Genomic DNA, 14,052 nt, shown 5'->3' with positions numbered 1-14,052 from the left:
ACGGTTCCAATCGTTATTTTGTTGTGCTTGCTAGTCTCCAGTTCAACACATACAGTGTCATATTTCTCTGAGTCCCCTTTGGTTATTTTCACGGCCGGGTATTTGTTCTTGACGTATCATATAACACCTCCTCCTTTCTTGTGAAGTCTGTTTTTGTAGAAACTTTCGTATCCTGGAATTGAGAATTCGGTCATTAGGTGGTCAGAGATGGCCCACGTTTCGGTGATGGCAATCACGTCCGGTCTTTCTACGTCAACGTAGGTAAGTAACTCATTCCGTTTAGGTATTAAGGTCCGCGCGTTGGTGTATTTTTTTTTTTTTTTTTACAACAAAGGAGACAGCTCTAGGACACACAAAAAAAGAAAACAATAATAAAAAAGACCGTTACTAGCTGCTCCCAAAAATAGATTAGAAGAGATGTCCGAAAGAAATGTCAATTTCGGGAGGAGAGGTGTCCTGATACCCTCCTTTTGAAAGAGTTCAAGTCGTAGGCAGGAGGAAATACAGATGAAGGAAGATTATTCCAGAGTTTACCAGCGTGAGGGATGAAAGAGTGAAGATGCTGGTTAACTCTTGCATAAGGGATGAGCATGAGTAGAAAGTCGTGTGCAGCGGGGCCGCGGGAGGGGGGGAGGCATGCAGTTAGCAAGTTCAGAAGAGCAGTCAGCGTGGAAATATCGATAGAAGATAGAAAGAGGCAACATCGCGGCGGAATTTAAGAGGTAGAAGACTATCAGTAGGAGGAGGAGAGCTGATGAGACGAAGAGCCTTAGGGTGGTATTGCTAGACGGAAGGTCGAGGACAAGTTACTTCCCATGAAGTCAAGTCGTTACTGAGAGTACTTGAAATGCCCGCCAAAATACTGGAACATGGTCGAGTGTCGAGGACACGGGTACCCCCGTGTCTTCGTCGAAATCGTGATTTAAATTGTTATCAGAATTTAGACTGAATGTAAAAAATACAATAAATTATAAAATAAATTTTCGGGAAAAAAATATCCTATTAGGCAGAACACTAGTGTTTCTCTGATAACAGTACCCGTTCCGCGTTTTACAAGAATAAGGCGTCGTGACGACAACAAGCTCCCCCCTCCGGCCTGGCGTCACGCGGGAGAGGAAGGCTGCCGCCATTACTACAATTCATCATCCATATACAGGTAAGACCAAGCGTATTTTCCCGGCTGTGAATGATTGTTTAGTGTTTTTAAAGTGGCAGGATACGTTAGGCGGGATAAGGCGTGTTTACAACTTGCTGGAAGGCTGACAGGAGGCTCGCCTTTCATCGCCATGCCGTAGCCCCAACAAAATGTATTATTACACCCGGGTGAGGGAGCTTGACAGGATGTATAATCTTATTATTCGTGCTTGGTAATACTAAGAGGTCTCCGTGGTCTAGTGGTCAGCGTGGCTGACTACTACTACGCACCCCGTGTCGAATCATGACCCGAGGAGTCAGCGTGCTGCTCACCCAGCTGTTCATCCTCCCTCTCGGGCTGGTTGATAAATGGGTACCTGGGGAAGGTAAACTGTGGTAACCCGGATGTCACACTGGCCCTGTGTCCCGGGGTGTTGGGCTCCCTCCTACCACAGGCTCACGTGTTCATGCAACGGAGAACCCACGCGCAGCTCAGCTATAGCGTGTGCCCCAACTTTACCTTAACTTTGGTAATACTACAGTGAGCCTGACGCCAGTAAACCTCAATAAGTATGAATTGTGAATGCTATGAAATAGGTCAAGGAAGCAGCCTTCATTACTGAGCCTGCCCACCCCAGCATGGCCAATATTAATATTTCACACCATTATGGGGAATAATTACATTGGCCATCTAAGCTCAAGCTTATATTCAGACAGACCTTGATGCTTAAGTTCCACTTCAAATGAAAATAATCCTTGATGAGGGTGATGACACAAAAGATTAAATATAATTTTTATTACAGAAAAAGCAGCAATGGCAGCCTACAGACACCTGCTACGTAGAGTGGCTCACGTGGGACAATGGGAAGACCTGGCCATCAGGAGGAGAACCCGTTTGTTCAGGAGCCGTAGGGATCCCTTTGAAATGTACTCGGAAGAGGAGTTCACTCAACGCTTTCGGCTCTCCAAGCAAGTCACCCTGGATCTCTTATCAAAAATCCAGCACCTATTGCCAGATTCTACCAGGAAAAGAGGTAAGCTTAAAATATCATAGGTCTGAAAATATAAAAATGCCATTCTTTACAGGTACTTTAATCAGACCTGATCAAGCTGTGGCTAGCAAGATTAATGTACTGATGCTTAACTGCAACAGGAGCCGATTCAGGAAAAAAGTTTGCCGGAGGCCCGATTGTTGAAAAGTCCGATGAAATTGCCTACCACACAATTTGGAATGTTCTGCGAGTTTTGTTGTTATAGCCGCAGCGCACTTCTGAGCTAGTTTCCAGTATTCGCTCAGGACCATGGGGGGGCGGCCCCTGGGTCCCCCTTTAGATCTGCCAACGAACCACAACCATAAACAGGGACAGCCCTGATAGTTCTCAAATTATACGAGGTGCCAAAGTCACAGATCCATACCCTAGTTATTCTCAGCTATGTAAAAATATGTCTACATAATATATGTCTATGATTTTTTTGTCAAATTATCATTCTTAAGGAATAAATGTTTATTTCATATTTCCTAGCGATAGAGTTTAGGTCAAAGCAAACAATTCAGTTCAACATATCTTTTGACACACTTTTCTAACATGAGTTTCTGTTGTCAGCCATAATTTCTGTGGGGGGGAGCTAGGGGGCTACAGCCCCTCCAATGTTTTTCAATCAGCCTTAAAATGCCCTAAAGTGCCTATTTACAAAATATTCCCTCACCTGCACATCCTTGCTTCGATCGCTACCCTCTTCCCCCGCCCACCTCATGAAACTATGATGCCTTATAGACCCCTGCAAAAATCTGCAAAAATTATGGGCTTGGTTATTGATTGGTTGAAAAGTAGGATAAGGCAGTCATCCACATTCTCAGTGAAAGTAAGGTGAAGGTAGGGGCACATACTATAGTTGCACATGGCCTGAGTGCTGACCTCTGTCACATTAGCACTATAGCCTGTGGTGGATATGAACCCATTACCCCAAAAGAGAGGGCAGGTGTAACATCTGGGTTACCACAGGTTTCCACAGGTACCCATTAATTTGACAGGCACAAGAGGGAGAATGAACAGTTGGGTGAGGTGCACACCGACTGGGATTTGAACCTAGATCTGTGGATTTGTAGCTTGGCACGATAACCACATCACCATGGAGGTGCAGTCATCAGGAATTATTATTATTGCTATTGTTGTTATTATTATTATTATTATTATTATTATTATTATTATTATTATTATTATTATTATTATTATTATTTATTGTTATTATAATTATAATTATTATTATTTTCATTATTATTAATTAATTTATTATTATTATTATTATATATTTTTTATAATTATATATAATTATTATTATTTTCATTATTATTAATTAATTTATTATTATTATTATTATTATTATTATTATTATTATTATTATTATTATTATTTACTGTTATAATTATTGTTATTATTTTCATTATTATTAATTAATTTATTATTATTATCATTATTATTATTATTATTATTATTATTATTATTATTATTATTATTATTATTATTATTATTATTATTATTATTATTATTATTATTATTATTATTATTATTATTATTATTATTATTATTATTATTATTATTATTATTATTATTATTATTATTATTTTTTTTTTTGTTGTTGTTGTTATTATTATTAGCATTATTATTTTCATTATTATTATTATTATTATTATTATTAATATTATCATTATTATTATTATTAATATTATCATTATTATTATTATTAATATTATTATCAGCCTGTTTCCGGATGTCAGGAGTATACTGGGCCCTGGGAGAACCTTCTTTTCTCTTGTACACACCATCCCGAAACAAAACAGAAGTGTGTACCATTTATGTAGCTGTGGTCTCTTGTACCCCATTATGGTGGTCTCAATTACCCCATGTTATATAAAGATCAATACAAAGTAAACATTAACATTGATCACCTCCACATTGGCTGTATACTTACATAGGATGCCTGGCTACAGATCACAGAAATTGGACTTGGCTGAGGGACACGGCTTGTGTACAGCACACCTTAGCGTTACTGGGTCACATTCCTCGAATATACATACACAAATGAATAGGAATGAGGGGTACTTGTGGAATGAGTGAAAAGATGTGGTTTACATTTTCAGATCTTATGTACTTGAATGTCTACAAAACAGAAGTTAACAAAACAGTCCGACCTATTATTTTTTTTGTTTAATTTTTATAAGAAATTTCCTTAGGTTGTCTCAGTTGCCCCAGGTGGTCATAATAGCCCCGTTCTATGGTGTGTGTGTAGATATCTAGATAGATATATATATATATATATATATATATATATATATATATATATATATATATATATATATATAGATATATATATATATATATATATATATATATATATATATATATATATTCTGATAAATATTTCTTTCTTACAGGGCTTCCAATCCCACCACGTCTCCAGCTGCTGGTAACCCTCCGCTACTATGCCACTGGGAGCTTCCAGCTTGACATGGGGGATTGCTGTGACATGTCGCTGCCCAGTGTATCTACCTGTGTCAAGACTGTGACCAGTGCAATCTGCCAGCTAGCAGGGGACTACATAAAGTTCCCCAGTCCTGCTGAAGAACAGGATGTCATGCGACAATTTGCCGAGGTAGCTGCCATGCCCGGAGTTATTGGATGTGTAGATGGTGTACACATCCCAATCATCAGTCCAGGTGGAGAAGATGCAGAACTTTACCGCTGCAGGAAAGGCTTTTTTTCATTGAATATAATGGGGGTCTGCAACTCATCCATGCTCTTCACAAATCTGGTCGTGAACTGGCAAGGTAGTGCACATGATGCCCGCATCTTCAGTGAGTCTGTTTTGTGTGCTACTCTGGAGGGAGGGCAGTACAGAGGATACTTGTTGGGGGATTCGGGCTATGCCTGTAAAGCTACCTTTAACTCCCATTCGAATTCCTCGTACTGTTAAGGAGAGGCATTACAATGCCTCTCACATCAAAACAAGGAACCTGATCGAGAGAACGTTCAGGATTTGGAAGAAAAGATTTGCTATTCTCTCAAAGCCAATGAGAACAGCACTCTCAACATCAAAAAAAATTGTGACTGCATGTGCCATCCTGCACAATATTGCAATCCTCAACAAACTCCCCATTGACATGCCAGAAGAAGAACTTGAGCCCATCAACATAGACATACTTGCAGATTATGATGTAGGCACTGGAAATGCTCAGAGCTTCCATTGTTGAGAGATTCTTTTAGATCTTCTGTGGATGTCAAAATGTACACCATTGAGTGCTGGCAATGGAACCCAGGCTTCTGGATAGGAGTCAGGGCAGCAAGCCAACCGAGCCATCGATGATTTAAAAGTTCTCCGTCTAGTCCAAGACCTACACTGCCCATGGTGCCTCACACAGCCTAACACACCAGAACATTTCCTGCTCCACTGCCCAAGATTCCACTCCCTCCACACCAACCTCAAATTAAGCATCCCTAACCAGACTCAACATCCACAGGCCAACTTTACATAGAAGGCCTGCTGGGCAGCGACACCCTCAGCCCCAACACTGCCTTCCAAGCCCTCAAGTCTATGCAGACCTTCCTACAGAAGTCCTGGCAACTCAATAGGATCTAACCCCTCCCCTGGTGACACATCGACAGAATAACAACATCCGCTAACATTTCCCACTGATGGGGCTCAGGAGGCAGTGGTCCCACAGCCTAACCAGCCCCATAAAACACCCCAGAAAAAGATGATCCCAGAGGCCACTTCTCTGGCACTGTATCTGACATCCTCGCCCCCACTGTGGATATGCAGGAAAGGTGACTTCGCCCACACTCATGGTGGCTGGAAATGCTTTTATTTAACCCACAGTAGCACATGCGGTGCTATATATATTAGAGGAACTGCAATAACACATTGAAAATTCAGTAATCTACATGACAAAATTTTTCACTATTATTGCAGTTTTTCTAATGTAAATATATACTACAGGTGGCATTATGGGTTGACTAAAAGCGATTAAAAGCGTTTCCAGCTACCATGAGTGTGAGCGAGGTCACTTTTCCTTCATATCCACAGTAGGGGCCAGGTGTCAGGTATAGTGCTGCATAAGTGGCCCTTGGCATGGTGACCTCAGTAGCTCAGTTGGGTTGATTTATACACAGATAGCCCAGGTTTGATCTTTTTTTTCCCAGCCTATAGTGCTTTTAGGCTTTCTTGAGAGACCTGGATGGTAGTCGGCCCTAGCCCGTCATGATGCAGGCAAGTGTTTTATAGTGGCGCCGTCTTTTCTTGGTGTGGTGGTTGGTCACAGTGGTGTACATTTTGAGATCTTTATTGTAGTTTCTCTAATAATAAGTTATGTCTGTTCAGAAAATGAAAATAGCTTGTAAGATTTTGCATAAATATTTTCCGATCAAAATTTACAGTCTCTTTAATTTGTTCATTTCCTGCCTGAAGCCTATACGTACATAATCATGATATAAATAAATGAACAAAAATATTTATCAAACATCACTGAATATAATGTATTTCCTACTACAACTACTACTACTAACACTAGTTAATGTTGGCAATATATGCTAAAATGCTGATGATACAGAGATTGGCAGAGTAATTGAGTCGGATCGGGTCGCTAGTATTCTCCAGGATGAACTAGACAGATTGCGTGAATGGGCAGGGAAGTGGCAGATGGAGTTCAATGTCTGGAAGTGCAAAGAATGGGCTAATCACTCTGACGTAATATTCTTGATGTATAAATAAAACCCACACTGGCAGACGATAGTTATATTTTTAACTAAACAGTTTCGGTGGACACTGCCACCATCTTCAGTGGTGTAAGAAAGACCACTGAAGATGGTGGCAGTGTTGGTTTTATTTATACATCTGGAAGTGCAGTACTCTGAGTGTATATGGGAACAACCCCTCATAATTATCGGTTAAGTGACACTCCCCTAAGAAGATCAAGGTGTGAGAGGAATTCAGGGATCTTGATGAGCTCTGATCTCCATCTAAGAGCACAATGCATTCAGGCTAGAAATTGTGCAAATAGGGTACTGGGATTCATTTCAAGAAGAGTAAGCAACAAGTGCTGATGTTATCAAGCTATATTTAGCATTAGTTAGATCTTATGATAATGTGTGTTTTTTCTGGTCACCTTCATAATTGTAGAATGGGTATCAAAATGTTAGAATTGGTACAGTGGAGGATGACAAAGATGATTTACGGGTTAAGAAACTTGACATATGAGGAGACTCGAACAATGAATTAAAATTGCATTTTCTAGAAAGGTGAAGGGTGCGAGGAGACTTGATCGAAGTTTATAAATGGATGAAGGGCTTTAATAAGGGGGATATTTATAAGTTTATGATGATAAGAGAGCTGGGTAGGACATGTAGTAATGGGTTTAAATTAGATAAACTCAAATTCAACAGGGACATAGACAAAAAATACTTTACTAACAAGAGAATGCGTGGAACAGGCCTGACCTTCATGTTCTGAGAGTCAATAAGATAAACACATTAATAAAAAGTTTAGATAAATTCATAGGTAGTGATGTTGGGGGGAGCTTACATGCTAACGGTGAAGAAGACTGGTGGTGGCCCTCCTCAATCACCTCCCAAGCTTTCCGAAGAACACGAGGCCGTTGCCTCCATGATTTCTGGAGAACTCAGTATGGGCGAGTGTGTCCTTGACACTCTTACAATACAAGATGGGCATGCAGTTGATGAGGCAGGCAATCCCATCATGGATGTTACTCTCCGGCATTCCCCAAACTGTCCAAAAATTTGGCTTTGCAGGTGTCTGCTGCCTCACGGATATGATGCCAAGTCTCCGTGAAGACATCTAGCTGCCGCTGCAACACCTCCCTGTGAAACTGGTACAGTTTCATCTGTTGGTCGTGCTCCTCTCTGGTCTGTTGAAGAAGGAGTTGGTGATACTCATCCTGCTGCTTCCGACAGGCCTGGTACTCTGCATCAAATTTCCTCCTCTGCCGTGGGGCAGCAGAAGAGGAGGCCACATTACATGTAAATGTAGTTAGTGATGGTGCAGTGGATGCAGAGGATGAAGCTTCTGGCTGGAAAGATGTAGAAGCACTAGGAGGTGCAGGTGCTTCAGCACATTCAGCGGCAGAAGTAGCAGAGGGGACCTCTGTCGGTGGCAGTTTTCCACTCACAGCTGTGAAATAATACAATGCATTATCAGTCATACTTATACATGAAAGATGATGTGACTCGGGAAATTTCTTCCTTCAATAACAATGTTAGCTTCTTTTCTTATAATACTTGAAAAAACACTAACCCATAAATAAAAGGCACCAGAGAATTTGATATCTATTGCATTTATAGTTATTTAAATTTAATCCTAGACTGGGCCCCCTCAGAGCTTGTTCCCAGAAATGAGTAACTTATCTATCTATATCTATATCTATCTATCTATCTATCTATATATCTATATCTATATCTATCTATCTATCTATCTATCTATCTATCTATCTATCTATCTATCTATCTATCTATCTATATATATATATATATATATATATATATATATATATATATATATATATATATATATATATATATATATATATATATATATATATATATATATATTCTCTCTCTCTCTCTCTCTCTCTCTCTCTCTCTCTCTCTCTCTCTCTCTCTCTCTCTCTCTCTCTCTCTCTCTCTCTCTCTATATATCTATATATATATATATATCTCTCTCTCTCTCTCTCTCTCTCTCTCTATCTATATATATATATATATATATATATATATCTATATATATATATATATGTTTTTTTTTGTCATATCTTTTAACCTAAACCAGTGTATCAACAAGAGAAAATTGATGATGAGAATAACAATGATAGTATTTATATGCAGCACCAGAACAAGAATGCAGAAAGCTGGATAATATAATGTGATATACTTTCAAGCAATGATTAACTTACTGAAAGTAACATCCATGATGGGAGTGCCTGCCTCATCCACTGGATGCCCATCTTGAATGGCAAGAGTGTCAAAGACATCCTCGCCCATGTTGAGTTCTCCAGAGATCATGGAGGCAACAGTCTCATGTTCTTCTGTAAACTTGGGAGGTGATGGAGGAGGGGCACCACCAGTCCTCTTCACCTTCAGCTTGTAGGCTCTCTCTTCCTTTTTCACACTGCAATGAAACATGATTTTAATAACAATAATATATCAAAGGCATACTGAATTGTAAACCCTTTAACAATACACCTCTGCAATGCAGTGGTTCGAGTCCCTAACAATGAATCTGCGGGCCTGGGCAGTCGGCATGCAGCCACCCAGCCGTTCATCCTTCCTTTCACCCGGGTACCTGGGGCCACCAGGGAAAGTAAACTGTGGTAACCCAGATGTTACACTGGTACTGTATCTGGTTTATGGGTTGTCTCATGACAGGCTCAAAGGATCAATGGGATGGAGATGAGCACTGCCACCACCCGCAGCTATAGCGTGTGCTCCCAACTTAACCTTTTCCTTTACCTTTTTTTACCCTTTGACCAAATATAGTAAAGAGCATTGGAAACAACTTGTTGTACCAAAATTGATATTAGTGTTGCAGATTTAATATTCTAGTGCCTATTAATATTAATAGTGTTTGCATTAAAGATACATTGCTATTCAATTAGGTTGATAACATGGGATTATTTTAGTTTGAATATAGCTCTTAACTAACAAAGCAAGAATTAATGGGTTACTATTTGATCAGCAATGGTATAATATTATCATATGTAAGAGCTACACCTGCTCTATGCTTATTGCTATTCTACCAGTAATTCTTTCTTTTTGCCTTACAAATAACATGTAATAACAATGAAAAATAACTATAGCCTATTTTTAATGCATTATGATTATTTTGGATCTGGAGAACACATTATTAGTGTAATCTGTGTCTCAAAAGGTGAAAAGTTGATCATTTTAATCATCACCCAAACACTGGAGTGGATAGGTATTTATCAAATGGGTTCACATCTTAGTATGTGAGGGCACTAGACAATTTAAGCTCCGCGGCATTCTGATGCCACACAGAATTTTACAATTGAACATTCTAAGATCATATTAATGGTGGGTATAAAGGCATGGTCGAAGTGGTGCAGTATGTTAATTCTCAGGTGGGAGGGAGTGGCATGTGACCCCAGTTGCTTCGCAACAGCACGCTGAGGTGGAAGCATTTTCCCCGTGACCCCGTGATGCAAGAACTATATGGTAATTCACAGTAAGAGCATTTATTATTTTATTGCTAAATTGTGGCAGCGACGCCGCGCTGTCTGTGCTGGTGGTGTTTTGAATCTCCCGCTCACAATACATGTTCCAACACTATTCACCACCCCATAGTAACTTTATTCTGATGGAATGTCCACCGACACCTCCTACATAATGCAACCACATACTCATACGTGAAACATGCTGCCTGTCATCAGAACTGGGTGAATTGTCTTGCCTAGTTGGCTGTTACAACCACTAAGTTAAAGCGAGAATAATATATACCAAACTATACTACCAATACATATTATAATAGCGGTTATTTTTTTAGATACGATGGCAAAATATAATTGTTTAGTCGGTCATCATATGAAACTGGCAATATAATTAAGCAAGCTGTATAGTATTTGCCTTTATCTTTCCAATGATATGCCGAATATTTGCTACAATGCATAGTTACAGAGGTGTGGAGGTGAAAATAGAACTCACCTCCCCCCTGCCCGACAGCGCACAGGGGTCATGACGCGTTGCGCACTGAAAGGATCGAGGAGAGGAGGACCTAGAAGCGATACAAAGCGATACTGGTCAAAAGGTTAACTATATACAACGTAAAATCAATGCACCTCATTTACTTACTTCAATTTGATGCGGTTGAAACTTCTTTTCAATTGTTGAACTGATCGCGGCTCCAGATCAGGGTGCATGGCGTTGAAGTTTTGGCGATCTCATCCCACGCCAAGTTCTTCTTGTGCTGGACCGCAGTGCTGGTTGACCTATCTTGAAGGACAGGCCTTTCCTCCACTAGCTGCACCAGGACTCTCCTCTGCCTTGACGAAAGTGGTGCAGCGCGGTCCATTGTCGATCAGCTTCCGTGCGCGCGCGTTGTTGTGATGGCGGAATATGCATTCATATCGGCACTCTGCATTATCTTTTCATTTTCTTTTTTCATAATTGTTTAATTTGAATTTGTATCTTAAATGCTATTATTTTTAAAGAGTACTTCCTTATAATTTCTTATATGTATGACTGCTGAAATAAAAGTTTATGCACTGCACCTCGTCTTCTTCCATTAATTACGGCTATATCTAGCTTTTCTGTTTTGTTTATCTCTAAATTTATAATTTTCTCTTAATGTAGTCCCGATATGAAACATGATTTTTGAAAAAAACGGGAAATCGGGCCGGTGCGTGGCCAGCTGATCCTGATCAGGCGTACCAACACCAGATGCAGCCAGATGCAGCGGGGCTGCTGGCAGGCTGGTCTCTCAATACGGTCGAGGACGAAGTAACTTTGCCTACCTACATGGTCTAGCGAGAGGATAGGACGATATCCTTCGCGTCTAACAATAACACCCTTTGACTCCACTCTGTCCAGAAGACCTGTGTGAGTGGAGCCTCCACCACACGTGAGATGCATACTCAATATGAGGGCGGAAAAGGCCCCTGTATATGGATAGCAACTGTGCGGGGGAGAAGAATTGGTGGAGACGATACAAAACGCCCAACCTCGAGAAAGCTGATTTAGTGAGTGAGGAGATGCGACGTTTCCCGTTCAGATTTTGAGTTAAGGATAGACCGAGGATATATAGTATTGAAGAAGATGACAGCTGGGTGTTGTCGAAGAATAGGGGATAGGTGTTTGGAAGATTGTGTCGAGTTGATAGGTGGAGAAATTGAGTTTTTGAGGCATTGAAGGACACAAGGTTCCTTCTGCCCCAATCGGAAATGATTGCAAGGTCTGAGGTTAAGCGTTATGCAGCCTCCAGTCTGGAGTTGTGTACTTCCTGTTGAGAGGGTCTTCTATTGAAAGAAGTTGAATAATGCAGAGTGGAGTCGTCGGCGTATGAGTGGACAGGACAGTTTGTTATGGAAAGAATATCATTGATGAGTAACAGGAAGAGAGTGGGTGATAGGACAGAGCCCTGTGGAACGCCACTGTTTATAGGTTTAGGGGAAGAACAGTGACCGTCTACCACCGCAGAGATAGAACGGCCGGAAAGGAAAATGGAGATAAAGGAACAGAGAGAGGGATATAATCCGAAAGAGGGCAGTTTAAAAAGCAAAGACTGGTGTCAGACTCTATCGAAGGCGTGTGATCTGGCTGTTTCCGGGTGTTCTGCGTGGGTTTCAGAGTGATTCAAGTGTGTTGTGTTTACGGTGTTTTTGCGTGTGATCTGGCTGTTTCCGGGTGTTCTGCGTGGGTTTCAGAGTGATTCAAGTGTGTTGTGTTTCCGGTGTTTTTGCGTGTGATCTGGCTGTTTCCGGGTGTTCTGCGTGGGTTTCAGAGTGATTCAAGTGTGTTGTGTTTCCGGTGTTTTGCGTGTGATTTGGCTGCTTCTAAGTGTATTGCGTGGGTTTCAGAGCGTTTTGAGTGTGCTGTTTTGTTTCCGGTGTTTCTACGTGTGATTTGGCTGTTTTCGAGTGTTCTGCGTTTCGAGTGTGTTGTGTTTCCAGTGCTTTTACGTGTGATTTGGATGTTTATAGTGCTCTGCGTGGGTTTCAGAGTGTTTTGAGTGTGCTGTTGTACTTCCGGTGTTTTTGCGAGTGACTTGAGGGTGTTTAGTCGTGCTTGTGCTTGGGTTTCTGAGTGTTTCGTGTGTCCCGAGTGTGACTTTGTGTTCCCGAGTGTCTCACGCGTGATTTGGGTGTGTCGACAACCCACCCTTTGAATTCCCTGAGGATTCAATCTGCTCCTCCTCATTACACCCCCTTTAAATCCCCTAGAGGATTAACACTTCCTACACCCCTTTCCCTCACCTCACCTAAGCCCCCCCCCACCCTCGCTCACCTCACATCCCTTTTGCTCCTCCTCATCCCCTAGAGGATTAGCCCTTCCTACTCCTCCCTCACCTCCACATATTTCTAAGCCCTCCCCCCCTCACTCACCTTACCTCACATCCTATTTACCCATCCCTTCACCCACCTTACCTCGCCTCCTTCTTAACCTTTCTTGTTCTCACACACCTCACTCACCTCACATCCCTTCCTACTCCTCCTCTCTCCCACTTACCTCCTTTCCCAAACTCCCTCTCACTCATCTCACCTATTTCCTAACCCTCCTTGATCTCACACACCTCACTCACCGCCACCCTATCCCCCTCTTTACTCACCTCACATCTCTTCCTACCCCTCCTCTCTCCCACCTCACCTATTTCCTAACCCTCCTTGATCTCACACACACTCACCGCCTCTCTCCCACCTCACCTATTTCCTAACCCTCCTTGATCTCACACACCTCACTCACCGCCTCCCTTTCCCCCTCTTTACTCACCTCACATCCCTTCCTACTCCTCCTCTCTCCCACCTCACCTATTTCCTAACCCTCCTTGATCTCACACACCTCTCTTTCCCCCTCTTTACTCACCTCACATCCCTTCCTACTCCTCCTCTCTCTCACTTTTCCTCCATTACTAAACTACCTCTCACACACCTCAACCCTTTCCTAATCCCCTTCACTCTGTGTTTTATCTCTTTCATTTCAGCTAAGATGGCGTCTAAGTGCAGTACTTGTAACGGTAGCTTCTCAGCTCACTTTTTACAGGGCGTTCTGCTGTCTGTCGACTGTGTCTGTCCAGGCAGCATCTCGAGACAAGACTGCAGGAGCAGGAAGAGAAGATGGAAGAAGGCCAGAATAAAATAATAGAGCTTTCTCTCACCAGGCAGCATCTCGAGACCAGACTGCA

The 14,052-nt window shown here is 41.4% G+C and overlaps 1 protein-coding gene and 1 long non-coding RNA gene across 2 annotated transcripts; one reads left to right on the top strand and one right to left on the bottom strand.

Moving 5' to 3' along the window:
* The first annotated feature begins 688 nt into the window (after positions 1-688).
* LOC126993575 (uncharacterized) lies at positions 689-5,045 on the top strand. The gene is made up of 3 exons (XR_007747961.1): positions 689-1,156; positions 1,938-2,168; positions 4,568-5,045. It is a non-coding gene; the product is annotated as an uncharacterized LOC126993575 (long non-coding RNA).
* Positions 5,046-6,337: 1,292 nt separating this feature from the next.
* LOC126993574 (uncharacterized) lies at positions 6,338-11,082 on the bottom strand. The gene is made up of 4 exons (XM_050852713.1): positions 11,007-11,082; positions 9,095-9,309; positions 7,711-8,316; positions 6,338-6,842 (listed from the first exon to the last, which is right to left on the bottom strand). The coding sequence occupies exons 1-3, from the start codon at positions 11,072-11,074 to the stop codon at positions 7,892-7,894; spliced, it is 708 nt and encodes a 235-aa protein (XP_050708670.1). The 5' UTR covers positions 11,075-11,082; the 3' UTR covers positions 6,338-6,842; positions 7,711-7,891.
* Positions 11,083-14,052: the final 2,970 nt, after the last annotated feature.

The sequence above is a fragment of the Eriocheir sinensis genome, unplaced genomic scaffold (assembly GCF_024679095.1).
Source record: "Eriocheir sinensis breed Jianghai 21 unplaced genomic scaffold, ASM2467909v1 Scaffold636, whole genome shotgun sequence".
NCBI lineage: Eukaryota > Metazoa > Arthropoda > Malacostraca > Decapoda > Varunidae > Eriocheir > Eriocheir sinensis.
Note: the sequence above shows the minus strand (reverse complement) of the source record. Positions and strands in the feature narration are given on the sequence as shown.

Excerpts from the sequence above, each read along its gene's own strand:
- LOC126993574 (XM_050852713.1), bottom strand. The coding sequence starts at position 11,074 with ATGCACCCTGATCTGGAGCCGCGATCAGTTCAACAATTGAAAAGAAGT. Across the intron at positions 9,310-11,006 it reads TTCAACCGCATCAAATTGAA|TGTGAAAAAGGAAGAGAGAG; the intron begins GTAAGTAAATGA and ends GTTTCATTGCAG. Across the intron at positions 8,317-9,094 it reads CATCATGGATGTTACTTTCA|CTGTGAGTGGAAAACTGCCA; the intron begins GTAAGTTAATCA and ends ATTATTTCACAG.